The sequence below is a fragment of the Pteronotus mesoamericanus genome, unplaced genomic scaffold, assembly GCF_021234165.1.
Source record: "Pteronotus mesoamericanus isolate MK-2021 breed Mesoamerican mustached bat unplaced genomic scaffold, CSHL_Meso_final contig_433, whole genome shotgun sequence".
NCBI lineage: Eukaryota > Metazoa > Chordata > Mammalia > Chiroptera > Mormoopidae > Pteronotus > Pteronotus mesoamericanus.
The window spans coordinates 261,445-273,126 of record NW_026555163.1 but is presented as its reverse complement, the minus strand read 5'-3'; the positions used below and the strand labels follow the sequence as shown (position 1 = coordinate 273,126).

The 11,682-nt window shown below is 43.3% G+C and overlaps 1 protein-coding gene across 2 annotated transcripts; it reads right to left on the bottom strand.

Moving 5' to 3' along the window:
- Positions 1-529: 529 nt before the first annotated feature.
- GJB2 (gap junction protein beta 2) lies at positions 530-5,515 on the bottom strand. Of its 2 annotated transcripts, none has more exons than XM_054577447.1 (2): positions 5,426-5,515; positions 530-2,204 (listed from the first exon to the last, which is right to left on the bottom strand). In XM_054577447.1, exon 2 carries the CDS (start codon positions 2,183-2,185, stop codon positions 1,505-1,507), a length of 681 nt encoding a protein of 226 aa, XP_054433422.1. In that variant the 5' UTR covers positions 2,186-2,204; positions 5,426-5,515; the 3' UTR covers positions 530-1,504. The 2 variants fall into 2 exon arrangements, with proteins under 2 accessions (XP_054433422.1, XP_054433423.1); XM_054577448.1 differs by lacking the exon at positions 5,426-5,515 and adding an exon at positions 5,252-5,388.
- Positions 5,516-11,682: the final 6,167 nt, after the last annotated feature.

Sequence of the window (11,682 nt, the reverse complement as noted above, 5' to 3'; positions counted from 1 at the left end):
TGCTTAAAATATTAAACTCCTTATACAAAATTGGCTATAGATGACATTAAAACTTGCTATTCTATTAAAAACTGTAAAGCATTTTAAATAACTATTATATGAATTTATATTTTAATATTTTGAATGACATTTGAGGCATTACAAAATTATTTTAGTTACAAGCATGTAATTAAAGCTATTATTTATTATTACAAAATGTTTTTTACAATACTATTCTTGGCAAAAAGAAAAGTGTTTACCCTTATTGAAGAATGCTGAGTACCATTTTTTTGAAAACCATGTCAAGCATCATGATAAGGTTCAATGTGTCCTACAGAACTACTAAATATTTATCTAAACCATAGTGCCTATTTTTTAAAGTCTATTAATTCTATTTTCACTTTAAAAAACTTGAAGCTGATGAGGAAAGCAAACAAACTTTTGAAGCAGATGAAACTCATTTTTTTAATCACCAGAATTTAAAGTTCAGTCTTTCAGTTTGTTCTTTAAAAATAGTCAGACCCCCCCCCCCCCAACCGCCCACCCCGCTGCCGATTCTGCTTTGTACTGTGGCAACAAAATAGTTCCAAGCAACTTCTTCAAATCAGTGTTCTACCCTTTACCAGTCATGGAAAAGGCAAATATTGACAGGGGATACAGGGTATCCTGAGCCAGCCTATAGTTGGTGGCAGTTGGTGATACATTATATTTCTCCTGCAAAATTACACCCAAAGTTGTGAAATGAGGCCATTGGCTGTCAAGCCATCACTAAGAACGTCTGGTTTGTTTCACATGCAAGAGGTCACCACACTTTTGTGAACTGCATACCACAGTTAATATAGTGGTCCTGAAAATTATTCATAACTGAGACCACATTTTAAATTCAGTGACAGTACCTAATTACACACCACTTATGTATCACTATCTGAGCCTTTGAAATAGTAGGAACATATAATGGTTTTCAGAATGTCTTCTAGATCAAAAGAACATTTTCAAGTGTTCACATAAAAAAAAGTATGACAGAGTTTGAAGTATTAGGTAACCCTGTCCATTGTTACTAGAACTTCCAAAGTGAATAAAAGAACCAAGATTCTCTATGTTTACCTTTAATTCAGGGGGAAAATGGCAAAAGGAACCCTAAGAGGAACCACCAACCCTTCTCAGCATCCTCTTTAGGACCTGGTGTTTCTCTCCTTTCCTTAAAGAAATAGAAACAAATGACAATATCCTTTCTTCAAAAAATGAAATTATTTTGCTTCAATAACCCTACCAGCACAGGGTTTTATTGGAACTAATTTGAGTAAAAATCAATATTGGCATAGGATCAAGCCTTTGTTTTTTAGTTTTAGAAGAGTGCCATCAGAAGTACTTGTAGCTTCACCTGAGAGCTACAGGAGTTTCAAATGGTTGTGTTTAAGATAAAAATCTTGACCTTGGTGAAATAATGGTGACTTGGCCTTGACAATTAAGCATAGGTTGCCTCATCCTTTTCCTGCTGTCTTTTACCTAATAGCTGGGTAATGTATTAAACTGGTTTTTTTGACTTTCCAGAACAATATCTGATTAGCAAATAACACAATTCAGTGACATTTAACAGTATGCAAATTCCAGACACTGCAATCATAAACACTGTGAAGACAGTCTTTTCTGTGGGCCTGGAAACAAAGCAGTCCACTGTATTGGGGCAAGGCCAGGCATTGCATTTCACCAAACGCTGCATCGAGAACCCATCATACATGATGTAGAAGACATACATGAAGGCAGCTTCAAAGACAACCCGGAAGAAGATGCTGCTGGTATAGGTCCACCACAGCGACCCTTCAATTCGGACCTTCTGGCTTTTGATCTCTTCAATGTCTTTAAATTCACTCTTTATCTCTCCCTTAATGAACTTCCTTTTCTTCTCATGTCTGCGATAGGCCACATGCATGGCCACCAAGAGAGCTGGTGTGGACACGAAGATCAGCTGAAGGGCCCAGAGTCGGATGTGAGAGATGGGGAAGTAGTGATCATAGCACACGTTTTTGCACCCAGGCTGCAGAGTGTTGCAGACAAAGTCAGCCTGCTCATCTCCCCATACTTCCTTTGCAGCTACAACCAGGATCATGATGCGAAAAATGAAGAGGACGGTGAGCCAAATTTTTCCAATACTGGTGGAGTGTTTATTGACACCCCCCAGAATAGTCTGCAGAGTGCTCCAATCCATCCTCCCTGGGCGGTTCGCACTGGAAAAGACAAAATGAACATAGTAGAGGAGTGACTCATCAGAACAGAATCTGAGAGTTCCCTGGGTCTTAGGAAAGTAAGCACCCTTAAATCTCTTCCTGAGCAAACACCAACTCTTACGAAGCCTCACCCAAAAGGTGAAAACCAAACCAACTTAGTTTGTCATAAGATTAAAAGGATAGTTCCCAAACCACCTTGAATATATTATGTTTTCCCCAATAAAGAGCAGCTTATTCCCCTAAGTAATTCACCAAGTCTTTTTTTTTTTAATTTTCACCCAAGGATATGTTATTGATTTGAGAGAGAGAGAGAGAGAGAGACATCAGTGTGAGAAAGAAACATCGATTGGTTGCCTCCTATGAGTGCCCTGACTTGGGATTGAACCTGCAACCTTTTGGTGTATGGGACGAAGCTCCAACCAACTGCGCCATCCTGCCAGGAACCTCATCTTTAGCTCATAATAAAAATTCAGGGGGAGGGGCACCAGAAACAAAAGTGCTCCTAACATAAAGGCATAATTAGTGCTGACTGACCCCTCTGCAGACATTCCTTGGGCCCTGGACAACTGGCATTCAACCATTAAAGCTGCACTTGCATTTTAGCCTCACTGTATCACTGGGACTGAGACTAGGACCTGGCCACCTTGGCTATAAAAGCCGACAGGGCATGCCTCCCTGCAGAACCGTTTTCCTTAAGCTATTTCAGTGAATCGTCACGGACTTGGGGATGTAGCAGTGAAATGTTTGTTATCAACAGTAAAGTTGACATTTGAAGCACTGCATGTTAAAATTCCACAAAAGGCCTCACTTCCTTTTCCTATATGAAAAGGAACAAGTTGGAAACTTTCTGTCTATAGAGAAAAGCCACTAATAGATTTTTGTGAATGTTGTGTATGGTCCTCACCCTCATGCTGAACTGATGGCTATCTATTTTGATATAGTGTTGCAACTGCACATTTTTATTGTGGGCTATGGTTTTAATTTACAAGTGTTTCTAAGGAGGCACATTATGAAAAAAATGACAGAAAATTTAACTTAGTGATTCCCAGTGATGCACCAGAAAGTGACGTCACTGTGTTGAATACTGAAACTCAGAATTAAAGCTCACTGGCGTAACATACATCTTAATGAAAGGGGACTTGAAGCCTGTGAATCAACCTGCTATGAGCCAGCAGCCTTCTCTTCATCCTAGGATATGAACTGTCTCCATTTATTCATAGTTACATACCATCTGTCTCAATCAGCCCATCTTCTAGACAAGATTGTATTTCCTCACAATCTTGATGAGCAGTCCGTTTTCCATCCCCTCTATGCTAGCAGTGAACTGTTCTTCTCTAAAAAGCATAATGCTCTCCTCATTTTGAGCAAATTAGGTCCTGTTCCCCGCCCCCGCCCCCATGGATTTCTAATCAGGCTCATCATTGAGCCTCATCTCAGGTGGGAACGCCAAGGTCTGGCTGACACAATTCAATGCCACTGTGACCAGTCATGGATACAAAAGTTGTGTAAGCTTGAAATGTACTTCAGAAACATTTAGCCTTACTTAGCCTGAAAAAGACAAGCATCACTGGAACAAACTGGTTCAGTCAGGGTTCAGCCCTGACCCTTTAAATATAGACTGTCTGGAGATCCTCCCAGGGGCATCCTGCTGAAGGTTCCACAGTTTAGTCCTGTCTGACAGCAGAACCAAAAATCATAGTCTAACCAAAGTATTTTATGGAATTACAGTTCAGTTCTTCATGGGCACTAAGTGAGAACAGGACACATACAAATAAGTTGTCCATGGTACATGTGGATAAAAATTGGGGGGCAGTAAGGAGGGCTTTATGCCTTTGTCCTCTTCTAAAGTACCAAACATGGACTCCACACTCTTTTATAAACCAATCCAACCACCACCAGTCAAGAAAACTACAATGAGTCCTATTATCTTTGTGGCTGCAACTACATGTTTGTAGATCATTTCAGGAAAAGAAGCAAATTAAAACTTAACCCACAAGTGGGACAGGGTAACAGGTCAAGATGGACTAACCCAGCAGGATGAAACCAGTGGGGAGCTGTTGTCCTGCCCTGGCCCATACCAGCTTGCCATTGTTTGGAGTTCTGGCAGAGGCAAGTTCTGTTCTTTAAGGAAGGCACAGGTTTCAGAAAAGGCCAAAGCAATTCTTTACCCTTAATTTCTCAATCCCTCCTTTTTTCCTGGCAGACCTTGACCAACTGCCTCCACAGAGCACTCCACCCTTTCACGTGTGTCTAATTGTGACAAACTTAGTACCTGAGTTTTTAAACGACTCAAAGGTCAAGTAGGGAAATGGCTGCCGCCACACATTTGAGACAGAGTCCCAAGTAAATGGTCATATGTGTGCAACTGTCAGAAGACTAGGGGTCACACACTGGTTAAGTTTATGCCCCCCTCCCTCCAAGAGCAGAAGGGCTTATGCAACTGCCCTAGGGAACGTTTCTCAGCCGCTTGTGACCTTTCAGCTGGAAAACGCCACTTGGAAACGAAGGCTCTCTGATTGTTGAGGAAAAAGAAGCGAAGAAACCATGTCTCAAGTTTAGGCTGCAGTGTCCTGCTTGCAGGGCGGGTAGTCCGGCTCACAAAGGTTACCTCCTCCAGGCAGGACTCCTGCTTAACAAACGGAACCCAGCTTTCTTTCCAATCAGAGCCTTCGGCCAATTACACTCCTGATGGCAGATTAGATCTTACTCGATGAACGTTATCGATGATCATACATCGCAATGCGGGCTACTTATCCTGGGCCCCCTCCTTCCCGGCGCGCGGGTATCTATTAGTCGCCAAGTTGGTGGCACCACGTCCCCTCCCCGCAATGTCCCTGCTCCAATTTCGGAACTCGGCGGAAGTCACTTTCCTCAAGTTCTCCCTCGACACCTGCCCGTCGCCCGAGGTCCGCTGTCGCGACTGCCCGGGACGGAGACCGTGCAGGGACCTTAGTGCGCGCGGGGTCCATCCCGGGCACCCGATCCGGATCGCCACAGCCCTGGCCGTGCCAGGTCCCCTCTCCCTCTAGGTCTCAGAGCGCCCATACCGGAGACCTTATCCCGCCTGGTCCCACAGTTCCTGGACACCCCAGGCCCCCAGTCCGCGCCGGGTCCTCTTCACCCCTCTCCCTGGTTCCCACAGCTCCAGTCGTCCCGAGACGCCGAGTCGGGCGCCAGCCTCACGGCTGTTGACCAGAGGCGCGCTGGCGGGGCGGGCTCACCTGCGGCGGAGGGAGGGCTTGAGGGCTTCGGTGGCGGCGGGGGCGCTCGCGCGGGTCCTGGGCGGGTCGTGGGTGGTCCCAGCCCGGCCGCCTCAGCGCTCGCTCTGCGCAGCGCACCGCCGCCTGGCTGAGGGCCCGGAGAGCAGAGCGCGAGCACCTGTGAACTGCGGCACCTGCGGCTGCCGCGGCGGCTTTTAACCGCGCGGCACACCCCGCCTCCTGTCCGCGCTCCGTAGAAAGTCCCGGAGGGGGCGGCTCCTCGCGGTCCCGGCCCCCAGCGCTTGGGCGGGGCGCGCCGGCCTCCTGGTCCCAGAGGTCCCCCGGACTCCCGCCTCCTCCCAGAGTCTCCTGAGGCCCCGCAGATCCCAGGACCCCCACTGTCCCCAGGCTGCCCTCCCCGCCCTAGACCCTCCTCGGCAGCCGGGTCGGACCCTCGGGTTTAGGGGGTGAGGTCAAAGGATAGCTACTGCTGTTACTGTTATTTCTTCTGGGCTTCTTTCAGTAGCACTACTATTGTATTTGAAGCTCGGCTTTAATTTAAAAAAATAATTGTTAGAGCAACAGCATTCCCAACGATGTGAAGATTTAAGTTCAGGCCACGGAGGATCCTTCCTGGTCCCTGAGAAGTTGCCCCGGGCCGGGCCGGGGGTTTGGCGGGGGTGGTGGTGGGGCGATTCCCTCCTGGGAATCTGGGGACAGAGGGGGCGAGGAGGTGGCGTCACCAGAGCTGGCCAAGTCTCCGTTTCTTTCTCCCGCAAAACCTCACACGCGAGCTCAACAACTGCCTCCTTGAATTCCCCATTTGTTTCGGTCGTTTTCAGCAGTACACCTAGGGCAGGGGGTCGGAGGCAGGCAAGCGCGGGGAGAGCCTGGCTTTGTTAAGGGTCCTGGACCCACACTTCTGCCCTCTGCGTCCTGCCCGCTTCCTCTTTTCACAGTTGAGAAGTCGCAAGTAGGTAGCTCAACCTGAGATGGGGGAGGCTCAGGTTATTAGAAAAGGAAAGAAAAAGAACGAATGAAGCCTACGACCCTCCCGCCCCTGCACATGTCCCACTAAAGTGGCTCAGTGCCAGGGCTTCTGGTTGGGTGTTTTTAACGTCTTGAGACGCAGATGACAGAGTGGATATTCACAAAGCCCTAGGATGGAGAACTAAAGTTGCAAGAGCAGGCCACGTTGAGGACATCACGCGGGGCCTTGGTGGTGCCCTGTGCCTGTAGGGAGCAGCCAGAGTGAGGCGCAGCCGGTTCGCTCTTACTCAGGCCTTCACTTGGGTCCCGTTCTATGTCAACCAAAGATGATGATGATGATGATGATGATGATGATTCATCCTGACGGGGCAATTCTTGCCCATCATTGCCACAGTGAGAGTAAGGGTTTTGACTTTTCCTTGTAAAACTGGACCCATCACCATGGGCCAACTTGAGCCGATCTTGTATTGGTGCACCAGAGCCTTGTCCTGTGGTCACCACCCCACATTCCAGCTCTAAGTCTTAGTTTCTAAGGGCGTGTCTATTCCTGAAGAGACAAAAACCTCACAGTTGCCCAGCCCTGCTCAGCCCACCTGAGAGAGATGCTGATTGGACTGGTTAGAAATGACAAGGCTAAGCCGGGTGGAGTGAAGACACTCTGGCCTGGGCACACCTTCAGGATGCAGTGAGAGGTGGCTCCGCAGGCGGTGAGGGGTTGGCTGTAGGGCCCTCCCTTTAATTATTTGGGACATGGCTGTTCAGGAGTCTGTTACATTCCGGGTGAGTTGGAGTGAAGGGAGTATCCAGAGCCACCGCAGGAAGCTAGCTGGTGAAGATGTCTTGCAGATTGAAAGTTGACGCACTTTCTCAATTGACAAATCTCACCTTAGGTTTTAATGTCTTTATCATGATTACAGGGTGCTGTTCAACTGCCCTTTCCTGGTTTCCCTTGACTTATTCTCCTAATTTGCATAATTAGTATGCAATGTTGGCTAATTGTGTGTCCTAGCCACTCTGTATTTTAGATATACACCTCTACAGTTCAGCACCTGGTTTTACTCTGCTGTGTGTGTTTCTGTTGTTTTTCTGTGCGGGTGTTTTCTTCCTAACTAGATTTGAATTCTTCTAGGTCAGAAAATCTCATATATATGTATATTTGTATGTGTGTGTGTGTGTCCTCAAGGTTACAGGGGAAGAAGGAAAGGTAAGATAGAAAAGGGTTGGTCTCAAACTTGGAAATTTGAAGTTATTTGCAAATAAGCTTAGACATACACACAATTACACAGATTACAGAATATATCTATGTCCATATCTATATAGATATAGATGTCCTCACCTGAGGATAGGTTCATTGATCTTAGGGAGAGAGAAAGGGCAAGAAAGAGACTGAGAAACATCAATGTGAAAGGAACATTGATTGGCTACCTCCTGTAACCTCCCAACATGGGGATTGAACCTAGGTATGTGCCCTGATCAGGAATTGAATGAACCCACAACCTTCTGGTGTATGGGAGAATGCTCCAAACAACTGAGCCACCTGGCCAGGGCACAAATTAATATTTTTAAAATCTTGTAATAATTTTGTGAAGAGCACAATCATAGTGCTGCACTGTTTTGGTTAAAAGTATTACTTTATTAAGTGTAAACATTGAGAAAAAGCTTTAATTTTGTTGCCCTGTTTTCACCCATTTTCATTTTTTAACGTACCAGCCCCTGACCTGTGCTCCTTCCAGCTGTCCCAGCACCACCACACAGAGGTGCCCAGGGCTGCCGGCTGCCTAATGGGCACACCTCAGTCTCATTAACTTATAGGCACTGAACAACTTAGAGTTTTTGACATGGTTTTATGGGGGGGAAAAAACAACTCTGGTGTTTCCAGGGTAAGTAGTGGAATAAGCTGACAGAGGACTATCAGTTCCTAGGGAAGATTGAACACTTATCAAGTGATTATTGATAATTAACTGATGAGGATCGGTTACAGCCACGCCCAGTCACTTTAGAGTGTCAGAGATACATATAACATTCTCATGTACATGTGTAGCAGCAAGTAGGTAAATCCCAGGTGTTTATAAGTGAGCTGAACTTTCAAGCAGATATTTAAAGTGATGCAGCTGTCAGGTTACAAGATGAAATGCTAATGGTTAAAGTTTTTTGGTATTTTAATTTGACAATTGTTTTATAAATAAACCTGAAAGAGAGAAGCTGCTATGGTTCAAGAAGTCAGTGGGAGATAAATCCTATATCTTAACATTTTAATGAAGGATTGCTTTCCAACTGCTGTAATAAGGCAGGCGTTTGCATTCCCCCTGGAAGAGTGCTCTATATGTACATAAAAAATGTCTTAGTTATGCTTCTGACTCACAAATCATATGTAAGTGAGAGCATAAAATGTCTCAAGACAAGAAGAGACTCGTGAGAGAATGGGGAGGCCTTGTTCTAACACTTGGTAGTTTTAAAGCAAGTTAGCTCCTTTGAATTTCTCTTAGCTGTTAGTTATTGATATCATTAGCTATTGGTTTATACCCACCTTCTTGACTTTGCTGTTGAACTATTACATATTAATAACTGATCAAAAAAATTAACTCTCCTCAAGATAGCAGTGGGAGACTGAAGATAGAATGAGTCCCTGGCATCTCTGAGTAATTAATAACAACTTACATGTGATTAATAAAGAAGGAGTGGCCTAGGTATGATCCTTTTTAATTTTTGTGATTATTATTACAGAGAAACAGCAGAAAACAGCAATTTCACATTATTTGCCTTTGTATCATTGACCCACATCCTCACTTATAGATCCTAAAATTGTTAATGTCAAATCACTTAGGGAAAAAAATTGTTACATTCCTAGATTAAAAAAACCAGACTTCAACAATTTAATTGTTGTCTTCACTTTCAAATTAAAGACGTCTCATAAAAATTTCATCTTTTGAGTTGCTATTAAAATTGTTGCAAGCCTTTTCATTTTCTGCATTCTAGTCTTGTGTCACACATAATATATTTTGGGAAGTTTGGGTTGCTGGGCATCTCTCAGTTGCAAGCCAAGGGTAAATTTAAGCCTGTGTCCTCAGCTTTAGGGGATGAGCATATGCTCTTTTTATGAATATTTAAGCAGGCTCTGAAAAAATTATACTTTCTCCCAAAGTGTTTGTGTCAAAAGCACATTTCAACCAGAAATGAATGCAAAGCTGTAACTCCCTAGGCAAAATGGTAGGGAACATTCACCTCCATTGAATATAAAAATTCCATAAGCTGTGGTGGCCTGCCAAAATGGAAACTCTATCTTTCACAAATAACAAAATAGAGTTCTATATTTTAGTTTGTGTTATAAACTAAAGAGCTTTTGGAATAAGTTAGAGAAAAACTAGACATTCATATTATGAGTTGCTTTAGTAAAAAAAAATATATATATAGACATAGGTTTGACAAAGGTCTGTAGAGCAATGATTCCTTGGTTGGAGGATTTGATAGACTACAATAGCTTTTCATGATGTGCTAGTCTAGAATGTCCTGAATTTAAACTTGTCACTCTCTGTAAACCACAGATTACAAGGTCAGTTTTGCTCCTGAGGCTCCCAGTCAGATGGGTGTTCTGTGACTTGGATGTGAAGTGTTTGGTCTTAGAATTTAGAACTGGGTGTTTGTGTTCCCTACTCATCTAAACTTCTCCTTAAACTGTTTCAGAGCCATTTCTACTTTGGGAGGCGGAGGGGAACACATATTGGTGTGGAGAATTCTCTGATTTAATCTTATCCTTAAAAAAAAAAAAGGAAAAAGTCTCTGCCAGGAAGTTTTAAAAGGCACTTGCAATACCCAGAGGTTACAGTAGATGGCACTGGGCAGATTTGTTTTTGTAAAATGCACATCCTGGGAAGATAGTAGAATAAAAATGGATAATCTTACTGGAGTTGCTTGTCCCAACCTCATTAGTAGGCTAGGACATAAATTTTATTTAATTTTGAGACTTTTAAAATAAAAAATATGGATTGGATTGTTGTGCTTTGGGAAAGAGAAGGCAGTAAACATAATGCCCTTTATTGTTTCTTTATTGTCTTTGAAATAAATAAGTGATGGATTTGGACTATTCTCTTTGGGATATGGGGGCTCATGTACACATTGTGCATGATTAGTGAAAGTGATCTTTGTCAAAATTAAATGAAATAGAATAAAAGAGAAAATGTCAGAAAACATTGCTCCTAGTAAGGGTTAAGTAATGTTATATGAAATGTTTGTTTCGTGTGTGTGTTTTCATACTCACCTGAGCACTGACTCCAATGTAAAAACGTACTTTTTTCCTTAGATCACCCTCACAAAATGTCAGAAAGCCACTGTTATATTCCATTCCCAGGGCAACAGTGACCTCAGGGGAAATGGTGTTGTTACAGGCATCAAGGCTCTAAGAGTTGCCCCTTGTTCTGCTCTGCTTTTCTTGTAGTCACAGCCCAGTGATCCCAGAAACTCCAAGCTGGTGGGATTTATTGGCGGTTAGGTTTCTGAAGAACTTTAATTCATGCCAGAGAAGGCCCTCCTTCTATTAGACTTCCATACCCCAGTGCTCCTCTATGATCTGAGGATGTTGGGTTCATGGGGTGCGTGAGAAGCAATAGTAACATTTGATAAGGTCTTTTACTACATTAATAAAAATTATTTATCTAATGTATGTACATATATGTATGTACATGTGTAGTAGCAAGTAGCAATGTATATATATGTACATATAAAATGCTTTGATGACTAGTATGCTAAAGAGTCTCAGATAGCCATTTTTAAAAAAATCCTCACCTGAGGATATGTTTATTGATCTTAAAGAAAGAGGTAGGGAGAGAGAGAGACATTTATGTGAGAGAGAAACATATGCCTTCCATCCACGTCCCAACCAGGAATTAAATACGCAACCTAGATATGTGCTCTAATGTGAGATCAAACCCATGATCTTTTGGAGTATGGGACAATGCTCCAACCAGCTGAACCACCTGGCCATGACTTAATGAGTAATATATTTAAAGAACTACAGAGAGACTTTTAAAATAAAAAATATGGATTGGATTGTTGTGCTTTGGGAAAGAGAAGGCAGTAAACATAATGCCCTTTATTGTTTCTTTATTGTCTTTGAAATAAATAAGTGATGGATTTGGACTATTCTCTTTGGGATATGGGGGCTCATGTACACATTGTGCATGATTAGTGAAGGTGATATGTAGGATGGTGATATCATCATCTCATCATCTGGTGAGAAATCTTCATTTCTTTCTTTTTTTAAAGAATTTTAAAAATCTTTTTATTGTTCAAAT

Excerpts from the sequence above, each read along its gene's own strand:
- GJB2 (XM_054577447.1), bottom strand. The coding sequence starts at position 2,185 with ATGGATTGGAGCACTCTGCAGACTATTCTGGGGGGTGTCAATAAACAC.